Source organism: Myxocyprinus asiaticus, chromosome 24 (genome assembly GCF_019703515.2).
Source record: "Myxocyprinus asiaticus isolate MX2 ecotype Aquarium Trade chromosome 24, UBuf_Myxa_2, whole genome shotgun sequence".
Classification (NCBI taxonomy): Eukaryota; Metazoa; Chordata; class Actinopteri; order Cypriniformes; family Catostomidae; genus Myxocyprinus; species Myxocyprinus asiaticus.
Window position 1 is genome coordinate 3,440,001 of NC_059367.1, and position 19,379 is coordinate 3,459,379.

A 19,379-nucleotide genomic window follows, 5' to 3' on the forward strand; every position below is an offset into this window, starting at 1 on the left:
AGATCTCTGCTCCCTTCATGGAGGAGGAAGCGAGGGCCAGGTAAATGCCCACTGTAAATTTTTTATTTTACACACCTATCAGCATAACATCAATAGGTTTGCTTTTCAGCACTGCCATTTTAACCCCCCTCCAGCTCTCAGTGCAACACAAAACAGCTGTTAGAGGTGATTTCCCTTACCGCTCTTCCTCTCCTGGCCTCGCTTTCCACAGACGTCGCTCAGCCATGCCCCCATCCCCACACATGGTTTGTTGAACTTTCATAGACGATGTGCTGGGACATCCCACTGTTAGTGGAGAGACCACTCGGGACATAATGACAGTTACAGTCGTTGAGTTTTCAACGCTGACTTATCTCGCTAGCTAGCTAATGTTTACATTCGATATAAACTGGATATTCTAGATAACTAGATAACATGATACCTCAGCTTGGACTTCCCTCTTGCTTGTGAAATGGGCGAGGTGTGTGACGTTGGCACCAGGGCAGTGTATTAAGGGCAAGTTTTAGGGCAACGCTGTGGGGTTATTGGTCCAATGGTGTGAACGCAGATCGTTTTTGTTCTTGCGGCTCGAGGTCCGAGGCTGTTGGCCCCGGCTGGCCAGATGATAGCCCTGGCTCGCACTGGCCCCTTAGTGGAAAAGTGGCTATTGACTCCTGTTCAGCTGCTGTTAATGACAGTAATATCGCTAGATTAAAAATACATAAGTGTCTTTTAGTTTAAAGAAGGAATATTTTGGGTTCAACATCATCCATGGCATGATGTCAATAACCACTGACAATAATTCCTCAGTGCTGACAGTACTTACAATGGATGTCCATCAATCGTTGAACATTTTCCTTTATGAGTGCATTTCTGTCAACATTTCTGAGTTGTATGTTTTTGCAACATTTAAATTATTTGATTTGGTAATCGACAGATTTTATTCATAGATCTTAATATGTTTTATATTATACAGTAATATTTTCTTGTCCAAATACTGTATTTTTACATTCAGTGCCTCTGAAGAAATCTGATTTCCTTAAAGGTGAAAAATATCAGTTGGTATTGATTACAAAATGTTGCAGATGTATCGGGTCGTACGCTGCAAGCCGAGTATGTCCCCGGATAGTGTGGACTTCCGCAGTGCAGTGGATTGGGTTTAAGTTTGGCTTCATATTCTTGTTTGCATTCTTAATCATGTTAACTAACCTCTCTGGTACCTTCTTCATAAACAGCAGCTTAAAACATGTGTCAGACCCTAATTATTCCAAGACTCAATACTGCCACCTATTGGTGGTTTGGAACTGTCATGAAGACATTGAACACATAAAGTCAGTGTTATGTACAGGCTTTAACTTTGAGAACATTGCCATTTAATCAGCAACTTTTTTATTATTTAGTATTATTTTCTTTTCTTTTTTTTCATAGGCTTTATAGACTTTTTTTTTGCTGTTACAAATGTGGCTGCACCCACAACAGGATGATCGTGCGGTGCACAGGATATCCTGTCTCTGTTGTTATGACTATGTGTTGCAATGGAAATAATTGTTAAAGAGCATGTAAGAGAATCAAACAGTAATCTATCTGTCTATTTTATTTTTTTATTTTTCTTTATCTATACAATGCCTCTTTCTCTTCTAATTGTTTTAACAGGAATAAAACACCTATTTGAGCTATTAGAGTTATAGGGCAAGTATCATGAAGAAATTACAATTTAGGAAAAAAAAAATTCAAACTCACATTACTGTAAAAATAAAATCTGAAAATACAGTTATGAAAATCACCTTACACCAATCAGCCACAACATTAAAACCACCTGCCTAATATTGTGTAATTCCCCCTCATGCCGCCAAAACAGTGCCAACCCGCATCTCAGAATAGCAATCTGAGATGTTATTCTTCTCACCACAATTGTACAGAGTGGTTATCCGAGTTACTGTAGACTTTGTCAGTTCAGAACCAGTCTGGCCATTCTCTGCTGACCTCTCTCATCAGCAAGGCATTTCCATCCACAGAACTGCTGCTCACTGGATGTTTTTTGTTTTTGGCACCATTCGGAGTAAATTCTAGAGACTGTTGTGTGTGAAAATCCCAGGAGATCAGCAGTTACAGAAATACTCAAACCAGCCAGTAGGTCCCACCAACCATGATTGTTGGTGGGACCTACACAATATTAGGCAGGTGGTTTTAATGTTGTGGCTGATCGATGTGTATCCAGAATATACATATACAGGCATGTCTGTCTGTGGATGTATTTTAAGTTTTTCTAACATTATGTCTGATACAATTGTACTTTACTAATGTACTTTACAACATACAATTATTATCATAATTAATTACAATATATCATTATTTTAGTCTAATTAAATTAGAATATTGACAGCAGGGGATTTCAATTGGCTTAATTGTCATTAAAAAAAGTAACCCAAAAATGTTTTTTATCAAAATAAGTCATAATCTAAAGTAAGGCTGAGTATCGATACAGATTTCCCAATTTCATTCGATTCCGATTTCCATACTGTTTGTTTAGTTTCTGATTTATTTCGGTATATTTCAGTTCTAATGTCTGTTTTGAAAGAAAGATGAAAGAAATTATCTCAGCTAATGCTCTAAATTATATAAGGAAACTTCTTAGTGGTACATTTAAGAAAGATTAATAATAATATAAATAAAAACTAGGCCCAAACTATGCTGTTTAATTGCTATATATTTAACAGATAAAATAATCTACATGTGCAAAATGAAAGTAAACTTTTATAAAGATACATTTTGTAATTTCAAATAAAGATCATGATTAATCTGAAAATCGATGTTTTTAACCAGCTCTAATCCGAAGAATGCAAAATGGGTATCATTTTTTTTTATGCAAAATATAAATTCTAATTTTTTCTTTGGATTTTCGTGAAATTCTAAAAGGTTCATTCAGGTTCATTTTGTTTTGATCTTATTCCAGAGTAATCTCGTGTGAAATTATATCACTATGATCTTACATTGTGGCACGGTTGACTGTGATATGCTGGTGTAGTTGGCTGTGTGCCCCCTAGAAAGCTATAAATCAATTACTCATCCATACTTGTGCATATAATGAAATGGTGAAGTCATGTGTGGAATGGACAGTTTAGGCCCTCTTTAAAGTTTTAATGGTTCTGGTGAGCATGTAGCACCAGGTGTAGAGCCCTCTCAAGCCCTGTAGAGTCACTCTGTTTATTTTCAGTGAGTTTGCAGTGACTTGCAGTTGATCACTACGCTTTAAATAGACTGGCTATATACTGCCATGTGGCAAACGGCCTTGGTTAAACATGGATCTTTTTAGACATAGGCCCTAGCTTATTTTTGTGTTTATTTCGAAAAGCCGTCACATCAGTTTGCAGTTTTTTTTGATGGTGTTTTTAATTGGTCATGCCTGATATGTCCAATTAATTTAGGATGCCAGAATTAGGCACAGGCGTGGGCATCAGAGGCCCACCATACTTCTGCTGACATCAGCGGACAGGCAGCCGTTTGTCAGGAAGAGAATCCTGGGAGTAAATGTATCTGGCTGCCATGTAAGGAACACTTGATGCATCCTCTTGAGGTTTTCATCATTTACATGGTGGTGTAAAGAGACTGATTTGGCTACAAAAAGAGCACGAGTAAGTGAGAATGACACTATAATATTAAACTATAGAAACTAGTTGATAATGAAAATGGTCAACAAATTTCATTATTGGTTAGTTACATTTTATATTATCATTGTTCTTTGACCCCTATTGATGCATTTCAGAGCTTTTCAGATGTACATTGCTGAAATCTAAAAGCTAGATTTAGGTATTGCACTAACTGAACAGCCACGTGTCGCTTATTATTAATCATAAGTGTATTTTTAGACTCTCGTAAATGGACATTCCGACATTATTGTTTTTACGTGAATAAATAAAGATACATTTTTAACTATATTATTTATACTTCAGACCTTTGTTTTGTTGGACAAGAAAAACTAGCTACCATGTGATCCACATTTGAGTTTGACTATTAAAAATGTGTAAAATGTAACAATTTATGAATGGAGCTGCATTGAGAGCCGCATATCTCTGGGATTTAACCATATAGGGCCTTAAAAATTACGCTGCAAAAAGGAAAGTTTGTTCTGAACCAGTATGTAAAAGTATATTAAGATATCTTTAATCCTTCTGAAGTTAAAGGCACTCCAGCTTTTGGGAAAACAACACAAAAAATTGCTTTTTCCTATTTTTGGACTCTCATCATTGGCGTATAATGCAACAAGCGGTGCTGAAGACTCCAAAATCATTGGTGAAAACTGTCATTTTGACCTACCTCTTCAAAATAATGGATTACTCATTAAATATTGATCCAAGGCATTTAATACTTTGGTTTTAATCATCAATTATGTATTTCTTTCACCAGTAAAAAATTATCAGTGAGTAAATTTTGAGCCAGGGACTTCTGGTTGAGGTGACACAAAATGACCCTTTGGTTATTTAAAGGTGCACTTTTTCCTCATTAAAAAAGTTTAACTCCTAAAGACATGAATTTTAGTTTGCAGTATATATGTAGGAAATCATGATCACTCACATTAAAATGAAGACTCCAGTCATATCAGTAACCTTATAAAAGCTGTTTTATTCTACATGGAGAGGGTCCGCACATGTTAGAATCACATGAGCAGCTGAATACTACTCGCTTAATCTCAGTAACCGTCCTGTTATTGGACACTTTCACTCATTGATTAAAGTAATCATAGCTGACTGTAAATACTACATTTCTACAGTGGCATCTGTAACTGAAAACAATTAATTTTAAATGATGCTGCATCCAAGCCACTAGGTGTCAGTGTAAGTCCAAGATGACACAAAAACAAAAGTTACTGAGTGCACCTTTAAACTGTTCAGCTGCTTTCAAACTTTAAAGACTTTTGTTTGTTTGTTTTATCTGTACTTTATTTTGCAATCTTTATAACTGAAACCATTTTGAGCACAATTATATAGACATTAATTTACTCATTGTTTGTTTCAAGGACAATATTGGGCAAAATTCTGATTAGTTAATCAAAGAAATAATATACAGATTGATAGATTATCAAAATAGTTGCAGTCCTTGTCCTGTCTAGTTGTCACGGCAGGAAAAGGTTAATGATGACTGCCCCCTGTTTGCCCCCCACAACTCTCTTCTCTCACACACTCGTGCCCTCACAATCAGGTGTGACGGGACATAGGAATTCATTCTGGAATACACTCTAAATTCTGTATGCGATTTTGCCCTGACACAATAAACATCATTGGAGGCAATGTTAATGCATTGCATGTAACCAGGGGTTAAATTGGGCCGGTATGGTCCGGAACGGAATTCTGGCACCTTCGATTCTAAAAAATAAAATGTTTCTTTGTCAATCCATCCCATATATTGTATTCTCCGATGTGGTTTTTGTTTGATCCCTTTGACACATTCCATCTCTATTTAGTGAGTGTACTTGTTCAGAAATATTTCATGCTCATTATGCTGTGCTCTAGTCAGTTGTGGAGGCAGCATATTCGAGAGCAGCACCAGACCGCGTGCCCCCGCATAGACACGCATTCCGCTTCTGTTCTGCGCCGTGGTCCGGTCTCTGATTCATAGAAATCGGGGGAATGTTGTGACAACCCAATTTTAGAGTTCACCCACCTCCAAAATCCCAGTTACCCCCTGCATGTAACCAGCGGTTTGTGTGCAACCAGTTTTGACCCTTAGGTAACATCTAGACCAGGATAGTAGCTGAGAGTACTCGGTTTCACTGTTAAAAATAGAGTGAATTTGAGAGCATTGCAGTTTAAATACTGTAACTGTAAATTCCTGTAAAACTTTTAACAAAAGCACAGACCAGATTGACCGTCAATGTCAGTTCTAACTGAAGGGTTTGTACACTTTCTTTTAAACACTGGATTTTCATGCAAGAAAGCAGCAGGACAATTTTAAACCACTCAATTATAAATGATAATAAAGGATATTAAGAACTAGAATGTTATGTCTTTATTCTATATTATTATTATTATTATTATTATTATATTTTTTCTTGTATTATTATATGTGAGATTTAAATTATGGTTATATTTAAACCTAAATTTCATGTCCAAAACACTGTTTATCAAAAGAGTTTAATCCAAATGATTATGCTCTTTTGTTGTGATTGGTTTGATTGACTCTAAAGATTTATTATGCATGCAAGCACATTTTTTTACTACTGTAAAGTTACATCACTGACAGAGTTTCTCCATGCATGCTGCGCATATCCAACTAATATATAATCAAATTTGTTGTTGATTATATTCATTATCATTAATGATTTTATCGAATAGTTGTTGCAGCATTAAAAGTTTGTTAGACCAGAGCATAACTAGAAAATGTATATTCATTCTAGAAATTTACTTTTAAGAATTGATTCATTTCCATGACTTTTCCAGGCCTGGGAAACACACTTTCCCTGATAAATCTCTGATATTTCCAGGTTTTCCATGTCTGTGGGAACTAAAGCCCGACCGATATGGGATTTTTGAGACCGATACCGATTTTTAGAGAGGGAAAATTCACTGATTACCGATACGGTGGCCGATATATTTAATTTTTGAGCTGGAATGAAAACAGACCTTTTCTATGTGGATTTTTCACCGATTCTGCACCGATATGACTATGCAAAGGTACTCAGAAGGCTGATTTCTTAAATATTTTTATCAAAGAATATTTGACATTATTATTATACATTGTCAGCAACTTCTAGAAATGAGCTCTGAGAAAGTAAAGAATAAATAAAATACAATAAATAGCTTTAAAAAAACAGTACTGTATGTTTAGTATAAGTCAATTGCTGACCATTAAAATAAAGAATAAATAGAAATAAAATAAATACTTAAATAAACATCAGTACTGTTTAGTATCAGTCAAATGCTGACCATTAAAATAAAGAATAAATAAAAATAAAATAAATACTTAAATAAACATCAGTACTGTTTAGTATCAGTCAAATGCTGACCATTAAAATAAAGAATAAATAAAAATAAAATAAATACTTAAATAAACATCAGTACTGTTTAGTATCAGTCAAATGCTGACTATATTAATACTGCCGAGTCAAGATGAGCAGCGGCAGCGGTGTTGCACCGTATTCTGCTATACAAGTTCAGGGGAAACTTTCAACGGTATATCGGTCGGGCACTAGTGGGAACCCAATAACTGTTACACTAACAGCACAGTCTGTGTTTCTTAGACACACCAGTGACTGACTGTATATAGAAGCTGAACTCTGTTGGCACTCTTTTAAAAAGCAAAGGGTTTCATGCACTCATCTCTGATCTTGCTAGGTGTTAATTTACTATCTCCTCATAGTTGTGATCGTTGACCATCATGTGTTTAATGCCCATCAGGTGTGATGTTGGTTTTTATGTGTCCACTTGTAAACTTTTGTGTAAGTGTTCCAGTGAGCTGGGATGTCTTGCTGTGCTGTCAGTACGTCAGCGTCACAGCACTCTTTAACCGCTCGTGCTGTCAGGGTGTCTCTTTCTGTACGGTATGTGAAGGCTGCATGTCTGCAGGCTATTATTGACCTCTTGGATAGATAGATAAATTAATAGGATAGATAGATGAGGAAAAGGGTGAGGTAAGAGCTTTATTTTGTTCTGGTTTGATCATTCTAGCATTTGCATTCCTTTAATTCATTCTGTCTCTGTCTGTCTTTCTATAGTGTATAGAAAGGCTAGATGATATAACCTCAAATAATCAGACTTTTTTTTTAAGCTTTTTGATGTTATTTGTTAGATTTCTCAATATTTATATATTTGCTCTGAAATGTGTATTTAAAAAATAAAAAAAGACAGAGGAATAATAATTTTACCCAAACCGCAGTTATTGCCAATAAAATGCAAAATATTTAATTTTACAGTAAATTTATTTTTAAAAACAAAACATTTATATGCACCTCTCTCTCTCTCTCAAAAAATAAAATTATATTAAAGTGCAACAAAGTCAGAACAGACAAAGAAAGAGCAAAAAAAAGGCACACTGTTTCTCCTAGATGTTGAAATTTTATCTAAGCACAAAAATAATAATAATAATAATAAAGCATTAACAAATAACAATAAAAATAATAATAACAATATGCAATATAATACAAAATAATCTCTCTCTGTCTCTCTCTGTCTTTGTGTCACGCTCTCATATATATATATATATATATATATATATATATATATATATATATATATATATATATATATATATATATATATATATATATATTATACACTGGTGGCCAAAATTTTGGAATAATGTACAGATTTTGCTGTTTTGGAAGGAAATTGGAACTTTAATTCACCAAAGTGGCATTCAGCTGATCACAAAGTATAGTCAGGACTTTACTGATGTAAAAAACAGCACCATCACTATTTGAAAAAAGTCATTTTTGATCAAATCTAGACAGCAGCCATCACTCCAACACCTTATCCTTGAGTAATCATGCTAAACTGCTAATCTGGTACTAGAAAATCACTTGCCATTATATCAAACACAGTTGAAAGATATTTGGTTCATTAAATGAAGCTTAACATTGTCTTTGTGTTTGTTTTTGAGTTGCCACAGTATGCAATAGACTGGCATGTCTTAAGGTCAATATTAGGTCAAAAATGGCAAAAAAGAAACGGCTTTCTCTAGAAACTCATCAGTCACTCATTGTTTTGAGGAATGAAGGCTATACAATGCTTGAAATTGCCAAAAAACTGAAGATTGCATACAAAGGTGTACACTACAGTCTTCAAAGACAAAGGACAACTGACTCTAACAAGGACAGAAAGAGATGTGGAAGGCCAGATGTACAACTAAACAAGAGGATAAGTACATCAGAGTCTCTAGTTTGAGAAATAGACACCTCACATGTCCTCAGCTGACAGCTTCATTGAATTCTACCCGCTCAACACCAGTTTCATGTACAACAGTAAAGAGAAGACTCAGGGGTGCAGGCCTTATGGGAAGAATTGCAAAGAAAAAGCCACTTTTAAAACAGAAAAACAAAAAGAAAAGGTTAGAGTGGGCAAAAAAACACAAACATTGGACAACAGATAATTGGAAAAGAGTGTTATGGATCTTAACCCCATTGAGCTTTTGTGGGATCAGCTAGACTGTAAGGTGTGTGAGAAGTGCCCGACAAGACAGCCACATCTATGGCAAGTGCTACAGGAAGTGTGGGGTGAAATGTCACCTGAGTATCTGGACAAACTGACAGCTAGAATAACAAGGATCTGCAAAGCTGTCATTGCTGCACATGGAGGATTTTGTGATGAGAACTCTTTGAAGTAGTTTAAGAAGTTCTGAACATTTTTTTCAAATTGTAATAGTAATTTTTCACATTATTAATGTCCTGACTATACATTGTGATCAGTTGAATGCCACTTTGGTGAACATTATTCCATACTTTTGGCCGCCTGTGTGTGTGTGTGTGTGTGTGTGTGTGTGTGTGTGTGTACATGTGTGTGTGTGTGTTTCCCCTATGCAGTATGCTTTTTCCAGCAGCGCAGCGCCACTGCTGAATTATGAGCACCGCTGTTGGGATTTCACATGCTTCATTTAATATACTTGATGCAACATAATGCTTGCCAGCCCCAGTCAGCTGTGTGCTTTCTACACTGCGAAAGAGACCTCACTACATACACACAGAAATACACGCACTTACTCACATCTACGTCACCGCATAACACACGTGTCAAACTCACTTCATTTCAAGTGGCCTGTGAGCTCATTTCTGAAATGTAGGATTGCAGGGGATCGCAACATTTCACTGAACTATCATTTAGCGCTTTCCTCGTGAATATTAATGTGACTTCTCCTGTCATCTGTATGTTTTGGAGCGCATTTTGCTCGCTTCAAAAGCAGAATGAAACCGCGCTACACGGGTCAATTATCAACACAGCTCAATCATGAATAAAGCAGCACGAGTGCAGAGCAGGTGCGGTAATTCGAGAAATTGTGAACCAGTGAGATGCGCGGCGGGATTGCGAAACCCATTTTAATGCAGTACAGAATGATCTGTTGCAAAACTCTTACTTCTCGGTGATGAAAGTAGCTTAAAATAAACAGGCCCCACATTCTAAACAACACTGACAAAGAAAATACGAGAAAACAAATTAGAAAGCTTTTCAATTCACAGATCACAACACTGCAGTAATACTAACTGTACTGTATTAACTATGGTATTTGTGGCAGAAAAAGTTTCTAAATATATTTAGACTGCTGTTTTTTCATTACAAAAATGCCATAGTTCTTTATATAGAAACCATAGTTACTAATCATGGTAGTGAGGAGCCATGCATGGTTTTACCAGTGGTTACCATGAACTATTACAAATATCATTGTTAAAACTTTGGAGACTATGGAAGGACTATATGGTGCATTTTCATAATTATGGACCAAGCTATCCGTTTTCCATCTGTGTACAATCTTTACTCTTGTAATGCTTTCTGATTGTTGGAAAATGTAAGTTGTTTTGTTTGCCTTCAGAAATTCCAAGACATGGTTGTAGTTTAATTAGTAGGAGCCTGATGAAAGGAATCTGTCAAAAAGACCCAACTTATTCACGCTGTCAAAATATTTCAATTTAGCCATAGAAAAATTAGGTGTTCATTTGTTCCACAGTTGTTACTGTTAATATCATAATTTTCATCTGCATCCCAACCTCAAAATCAAAGCTGTACTTTCAAATGTGCATTTCAAAGCATGTAATATTATTGGTAATTGCATGGGTGCTACCAAAGCAGGTGCTGGTGCCACATTTTCAAAGGGCCCATTGAGGGCACAAATAAACCCTGATGTGGCCCAGGCTGAAATTGAGTTTGACACCCCTTTTGTTTTAAGCTATTCTTCGACCAACACGTTAATACGGGTCCGGCGTTATGGGCTTGTGACTTGCGCACAACAGCACCGCTGCTGAAAAGAAATCCTAGGGGAAACACTGTATATGTATGACCCCGTTTCCACCTGGTATTATGATGCATTTCATGTGATCCGATCACGTGGTCAAGTGAGACACATCGCTGTTTACACCTGGTCACTTAAATGCATCTCCTGTGATCACTTGTTTTCAGGTTTGGAGGGGAGGGTCTCTTTCATGACGACATCAATCACTTTGTCAGTGTGTTACTGCATGATATTAAAGCGCAACAAAGTCTGAAAATACAAAGCGCAATGAAAATTTAATCCAGATGCGATTGAAATTTAATCTAAGCACAAACCCAAAATGTCAAGCAGAATTATCTGTTATTTTAGAGGATTAACAGTATTAAAGGAGCTTCAGGTGTTCGTGCTTGTCATCTGTGTTGATATCAGACACGCTGAAGAAGATCCGTGAAGCTCTCGTAACTGTGTATGTATCCGCTTTTTTAAAATTTTCCAATCGGATGCTTATTTCCTTTTAAAGCCGCACGTAACCGGCAAAGTATAAACTCTTGTTTTAGCACAGCAGCTGATTGACAGATGAAGGGCGGCGCTTCACTGCTGCCGGGATGCATACAGGACGGATTTGAATTTACACCTCATGCGATCTGGTCTCATGCGTTTTTGACCACATTCGTATGTGGTTTCTGTGATCCGATCACAAATGGTTTAGACCCTGTTAAAACCTGTATTTAAGGCTGACCACATGTGATCGGATCACATGAAACGCATCTTAATACCAGGTGGAAACGGGGTCCGTGGACTTTCGATTCCAATTCGCAAGCTTTCGGTTCGATTCCGATTTTGGATTTGATTCAATTCTGATTAATTTTGGTATATGTAAGCAAATTAACAGTTCTCACTACTAATTTCGACACCACAACAAAATACTAATTTGAGGAAACAATGCTTCAAGTTATTCAAGATGAGTAAACAGTCAGTAATTAAATAAGAACAAAGAAACAATAGAACAAATTTAACCTATAGAACAAAGATAGAAATTAAGAATTTGTATAAACAATAACAAGACACTTTTAAGCTTAAAGCTTAACAACAATATAAGTGTTCAAGTAAACATTCAGAAATGTATAAAAAGTCATGTAATGTAACTTAAAACGACTTAAATAACTGGCTTTCACAGTGTGATTTTAATTAGGGCTGAAACGTTTAGTCAGTGTTATCAAAAATGTTCGAATAGTCGTTTCAACTCGTTTAAAGTAACATGAGATCATATGAAACTCTAAATGATGGCACGAGAGAGCAGCACTGCAGCTCGCGCCTGATTGAGGAGAGGAAGAAAACACAGCTCACAGTCCAGACGCACTACAAACTTTCCAAACAGCTTCAGGTGCTGTAGATCGCAAAGTATGAGGGAATTATAATGCAGAAATACAGTAAATACAGAAGACATCATTGTGAATTTAAGCGGAGCCGGATCTGCCGTTCTGCTTAAGCAAAACTTGCATGTCAGAGCACCTCGGCGTTATATGTTTAATGCATCCTTTATTAAAGTAGGGTGACCATATTCTGGTTTTCCAAAAAGAGAGTGGGGGTGGAATAATAGGGTTCAAAACAGTGTTACTATGAATGCAAACTTTAATACAGTGAAAAAGACACTCTATTAGCATAACATAAATATATATAAATAAATAAACATTTCCAACATTCTTTTGAATGTCCATGTACTAAAATAAAATATTTGATGCCATGAGTGTACCTTCATTAACTATTACTATTATTTTGAATGGCCATGGAAAATGAAGCAATGTGATAACAATTTTACCTGATGAACTTTCACCTTTTGCTGACCCTTTATGCTTGGCAGAGCTAATGTGTGCTTCTAAATCACTTGCACCTTTATTAGCAACTGACACATTAGTGCCAGCTTTACATGTCATACAGTCTGCTTCCCACGGATCTCGATCTGGACGAAAGCATGGGAATTTTGTGTGCAAATCTTCTGTAAATTTGCACTTTCGTTTGGGCATTGTTTCCACTCAGATGGCATTTGCTGCTAATGTCAAGTAACTGTTTGATGCTGAACACAACAGCGCTTTGCGCATTCGCGGAGAGATTGACAGGCAGGAATTCGGCCAATAGTTGCTGCAAGCCTCTTATAAATTGACCAATTGGTGTGCAAGAAGGCGGGACTTACAAAGAGGGTTTAAAGCAATGCAAATATGCGCATGCACACAATGAAGTATTAGACCAGATGCACATCATAATGCAACTAAAGCTGAATCCCGGACATTTTTGCAAATTTAGACATCCCGGCCGGACGCTTTTTAAGGTCTGAGAAAGAGGACATGTCCGGGAAAAAGAGGGCGTATGGTCACCCTAATTAAAGTTCAAATAATAATGAAGCGGGTCATGTAAATAAACAAACTCCCAAACTGGCATTTCTCTGTGCAGTCAGTGCCACTTCTATGAGTCGCATGAAGTGAACCAATCTAAGGGGGAGAGATTGAAACTTCTCCCGGCTGATGCACACACTGGAGTAGGGACGCTCGTCCCTCGCGTGAGTTTGCTGCTGCTAGATTATAACGCGATGGCTCGTGACGTGTTGAATTATAATATATGTCATGGTCACGGTGTGTATCTTATAGTGAAATAAATCTGCGACACGCAGCTCTATTAAGAAGAGAGAATTTGTTTTTTGTGAGCTAAAGATGGATCGAAGTGAACAAAAAAGTGAGTGTAGACTGCAACAAAAAAAAAACAACAACAACAAAAAAAAACATTTGGATTTGTCTTTTTTGGCTTGTTTTCCAATATAGATATCTAAAACTCCTTTAAAACAATGTACATTTATTTTAGGAGCTATACTGCAGAGGAAAGAATTGTTATTGAGAATGTTAAATACAATATTTAATATTTCAATATTTCAAAATATCTAAAAATCCTTCAAACACGATAGGATTATGAGTATATTTTTCTTTACTGCACTAGCAGAAGTATGAACAAGTGGAAAAAAATACACTTATATACAAATTACACGTACTGTATTTTCAAGATACATTCTCTGAAAGCAATTCAAATATCTTATATGCTGATTCTCAAGTTAAATATATCTTGTTTTAAGAATTTTTATATAATTGTAAATGGAAAACAAGACAAAAACACTCGATTACAATAGGACTTTTGCGGTGATTTTTTTTTACTGAATTAAACAATAAAAATCCAAGTTTTTTTCCTTGTAATTCAGTGAATGTCATTTAGAGGTATTTTTAAAAGATGATTTTTCTTTATTGTTGTATTCACGTTTAATACAACCTTTTAAGTCGGGGCACAGGCTGAATAGTCGGTTAAGAGCTAATGATTAATCATTGCAATAATCGCGAATAGCCGAATAATCATTTTATTATTCGATTATCAAAATAATCATTAGTTGCAGCCCTAATTATAATACATTAAAACTTTTTAAAGCAACTAAATTTATACAACCAAGAGCAGTGAGTGTTTTTCTTGTTATTGTTGTTTGATTAATATAACAGCACTGTCTATATTTAATATTCTTGGTTTTTTTTATTCTCTCTTTTCCTTTTGGCTGTTAACGAGATCAACCAGTAGTTGTCTTTTGATCTACTGGTCAATCACGATTCGTTCTCGGTGGGGCGCGTGGTGAGGTGAGCGTGGATGCCGCAGCGGTTGGCGTGAAGCCTCCACAAGCGCTATGTCTCTGTGGCAACGCGCTCAACCAGCCACGTGATAAGATGCGTGGGTCGACAGTCTCAGACGCGGAGGCAACTGGGATTCGTCCTCCGCCACCCGGATTGAGGCGAATCACTACGCGACCACGAGGACTTAAAAGCGCATTGGGAATTGGGCATTACAAATTGGGTGAAAAAGTGGAAAAATCCCAAAAAAAAAAATAATAATATTTTTTTACCCAGTTCTAGTCTCACATTATATTGTCATACCATCCAGGACTCGTTCAAATCTCAGCTCTCACTGGTCAGTGATGTATGTGGTAATATCAGAGTCATGTGTGGATGTGTTGACAGGCTTTGTGATCCATCACAACAGACATTTTAACCTGCCAGCTGACAAAACACTGAGACAAAAACAGAGCAGGCTGATATCAAATCTGTTCCTGAAGCAGAGTTTAATAAAGCAACAAGCCATGTGGAGGCTCACTGTTACAGTAACTGTACGATTAAGGGCCGTTGTTTGGATGACACAAAGCAGACTGCCTTAAACCTAATTTGCCATTGTAAAATCACTATAAAACTGGTTATCTGTAACATAGTTTCACTACAGCTGTAACAGTCTGTTTTAGACACTTCTTTTAAAACACACAGCGTGCATTTCTGTTGTGGATTTAAAGTGAATTTATGCTAGAAATGTCCCTTTGAGGGTGTAGGGCGTTTGTGCCTGGTGCTACAGCTGGCATCAGGACTGGCATAGCTGCCGTTAAAGGACTGTATTTAGCAACATGATTGAAGATGTTTAGAAAGGTTGAAATGCCAGACAGACTCGCACATGCAAACATCGTATCTGTGTTTAGACACACTCTCACTCTCTACAGGAGAGACATATTGAGCTACTAAGAGCTCCAGCACCCCTGCGACCCTACATTGGATAAGCGGTTATAGAAAATGGATGGATGTTCATGGTTCTCTGACACTTTTGACTTTGTTCATATGTCTACCTTTGGAGTTAACACCCCATGATGTGTTTTGATTGAACAGAATGTTTATTGTTCTTTGCTTGACCAACAAATGAAAATTAGATCTGGACAATATGGCTAAACATTTTTATATTTGATATATTTTCTCAGTCTATTGATAATATTTGTTATATTTTTCAATAATTATGTCATTGCTCTGAAATGGCATAAAAATGATTTTTTTTTTTAAACATAATTTCTACCAAACAGCCATTGAAGCCAAGTAGATTCAAAATGTTTCATGCATGAAATAAAAATCTAGTTAAAAAAATAATGAAGGCAAGTTTTCCTCAGTTTTTCACTAAATTAACACAAGAATTATATTCAGTAATACAGTAATAAAATGCAGTATTTAATGTTTTTAATAAACACATTTTTGTGATTTTTAAATGTGGTTTATGAGGACATTTCTAGTGTCCCCATAATTCAAATCACTTAAACATATTAAACGATGTTTTATTGAAAATGTAAAAATGCAGAAAAGTTTTTTGTGAGGGTTAGGGTTAGGGGATAGAATCTATAGTTCATACAGTATAAAAATAATTATGTCTATGGAGAGTCCTCATAATGATAGCTGCACCAACATGTGTGTGTGTGTGTATAGATATAGATATGAAAGAATGCATTTAAGATGCACTATATATAACTTTGGTTATGACAATAAATACATGTAAATATGATACTAGTGTCACATACCTTTACAAACATCAGTAAGGCTGCATACAATTACATATAAATTTAACTTCAAACTAGGCAACCCAGAAATGTTCACAAATGTTTAAAAAGTACTTTCTATTTTTTACATCTAAAAAGAATTTTCAAAACCAAATAAAATAGAAACGTCTGGACCGCTCAAATACGCCATACCGACAAGGTCATACAGCGATGACTTGAAAAGTTTTGGAAGTTAAGATAAAATCCAGTGGAGAGAGTCTTCTTAACAAGTTTGAGGACATGTCTGACTAATTTATTTCCACCAAACTCATCTCGGTGCTGGCTAGTTCAGAGTTTGATTGGATTATTATTGATTTGAATGTGAATGGATATAATTAATAAAGGAACTCTACAAACTTGTGATGAACTCGTTTTCAATACTACCATAATCTATAGCCCATGCTTTAATCCAAGCAATCGACCGAAGCCACTCAAGGACACCACGCTCGGCCGAAACCACTAATGGAAGATGAATTCTTCCACAGCCACTGAAAGTGAGCCTTCACTTCTTACTAGTTATAAGATTTGAATTTGAGGAGGGGTAGCTGATCCTAGACCAGCAGTATTGAGCCAGCGTTTTCCTGGAGCGACAGTCAAAAGTCTTTATCAGTTCACACATCATGCCCATCACCCTTGCCCAGCCACACGCTCCGCCTATTTATGAGCTGTAAAACAAATCGACAAGGTTTGAAATGACTTTAAAATATTTAATTCCAAGCAAAAATATTTGAAAATCAAACTAATAGCATTCAAAACTGTGTGCTTAACATATTTAATGAGGGAATTAACTATATGCTATTCCTATAAAAAAATTTGAATGATTTAGGCTAATCAAAATCCAGAGGTTCTCAAATTTAATAATCCAACGATCCTCTAAGAAATCAGGGAAGAGTCTGTGTTTTATAATCAACTATCCATGATATTTTTTTACATTTACACCAAACATTTAAAGTGCATAGCACATGTAAATTATATATTTATCTCATTAAATCACAGCTTTTGCAGTTAATCTCACCTGGACATAACGTGATTTTAATTAGTGTGCTAAATGTCTACGTAATGACATTCATACATCAGATGGTTTTGGATTTTGGTATCGGAGCATTTTTACAAGCACGAATACAAGTACACGAACATAGTATCGGACCCGATTCCAGTATCGGGACATTCCAACTAGAGAGTGTTTAGGAAAATTGTTTGAAATTAGTCATTAGTTTTGCAATTCTGTTTGGTGACACTAGTGGCACAGAAATGTTATACTTAACTTTTAAAGGCAGTGTGTAAAAAAGATTTTGTTTCTTCTTTCTGTACAGACGCATTGCTTGCAGATCTTGAGTCTTCTACCGCTCATATCTCCAAGTGCCCTGTGTTTCTGCCTGAAGAGACGCCATATTCCTACCCCACTGGGGGGAACATTTTTCAGGATGACTCCCTGCCTCCGCCTCTGCCCCCTCCACCCTCAGCTGAGGCCCTGAACGGATCGCTCTCTCCCCGGCCTGACTCGCAGCACTCCTCGGAACAGGTTCGACTATATCAGGACTTTCCAAAATAAGCTATCTGCATCTGGCATGTAATATTAACAATCTCTTCAACACGTCTTGTTATTTTAATGGGTGTAGTCTGTTAGGAGTATTGTTTGATAGTTATGCTCTATTATTATTACACTTGTGATCACGGTGATAATCGAAATTTACACTGTTCCATTTTTTCTTCTGTTTAATTCAGTCTTTAGGCTCTGCCCATAAAAGCACGTTGTCTCGGGACAGCAGTCCACCAGCCTCTAATACTGAAGAAGACCACGTTTACAGGTGAGTAATAGTACAATAGGAACATATTTCATTTTGATTAAATTAGTTAAAGAGGTATTTAAGACAAAAATGATCAACATTAACAGAAGTTAAGCAGAATGTTAGCAGATCTTGGACAAAATGTTCAGTCTCATTCGCCATTCACTTTCATTGTATGGACAAAAGATGCAAAGAAAGTAAATGTTGACTGAGGCTGTCAATCTTTAACATTCTGCCTTTAAGATCTGACTGGACTGGTCTAAATGAAACTTTTTGTCCAGTTTTCCTAACAAACAGAAGCACTCTGACTCATCGGCGGCAGCCATGACCTCTGCCCTGGGCAGCAACCTGTCTGAACTGGACCGCCTGCTTTTGGAACTCAATGCAGTCCAGCAGAATGCACCGTCTTATTCCAGTACAGGTATGCACACAAATAAACACTTACAGGGTTCCCATGGTCATGGAAAACCTGAAAATATGAGGGATTTTGTCTTTGATTTGTGAGAGAATCGTTATCCTAAATGACTGGAAAGGCCATGGAAAAGTCTTGGAATTTCATTAGTCAAAAAGGATGGGAACCCTACACTTAAGAGCTATTCACACCAAGAAAAATGTGGCAAAGCAACACAAATTTCAGATGAAAACTATCCACACCAATTGTGATGAACATTTTGTCAGATTTCAGCATAGATTTAACTTGCTGTAATACAAATACAACCCAACGCTGAAATGTAACTTATATGTTGTCATTGTCCTATAATTCCAGTTCTGGTCATATGACCTTAAAAGTTTATATCTGATTGGTCTGTGAGTGTTTTTTGCCAAGCAAAAAAAAAAAAACAACTGCTGTGGAAAAAACAGGTGTTGGTTTTTTAAAAAACATATTTTAACACTTGGTGTCTTTTTGCGCCTTTTGCAGTAGTCCTGCAGTCTTTTAAACATTGGAAAACATCATTTTTTACGGGAAAGAATATTGATATTGCTGTGATTATGCCTAAAAACATGTGATCATTGTAGATACTCTATCAGGTTGTGTCTGTTTGAAGTGCCATCGTCGGATTATCTGTAATTGTAAATGGTTACTCACTCTCTGTAGAGGATGCAGCGCCTCCATTACCGCCTTGCAGTGTTGCCCATTATATCCAGGAGAATGGAGCCCATCCAGGCATTATGCTGACTCCTGCCACCCAGGACATACCTCAGAGAAATGGGACAGAGGACAGCCGCCCAACTGTGGAGAGTCTTCTAAATGAGCTAGAGACCTCTGTGCCTTCCCCAATGTAAGA

The 19,379-nt window shown here is 36.5% G+C and overlaps 1 protein-coding gene across 2 annotated transcripts in view; it reads left to right on the forward strand.

Annotated features, from left to right (window-relative positions):
• The window catches only part of LOC127414844 (paxillin-like), a 60,632-nt gene that overhangs the window by 29,431 nt on the left and 11,822 nt on the right, over nucleotides 1-19,379 (forward strand). For both annotated transcript variants that reach the window (XM_051653185.1, XM_051653184.1), the window contains exons 2-5: nucleotides 17,620-17,828; nucleotides 18,032-18,114; nucleotides 18,375-18,514; nucleotides 19,190-19,373. In XM_051653185.1, the coding sequence (XP_051509145.1) occupies nucleotides 17,620-17,828; nucleotides 18,032-18,114; nucleotides 18,375-18,514; nucleotides 19,190-19,373 (616 nt within the window). The remainder of the gene's footprint in view (nucleotides 1-17,619; nucleotides 17,829-18,031; nucleotides 18,115-18,374; nucleotides 18,515-19,189; nucleotides 19,374-19,379) is intronic.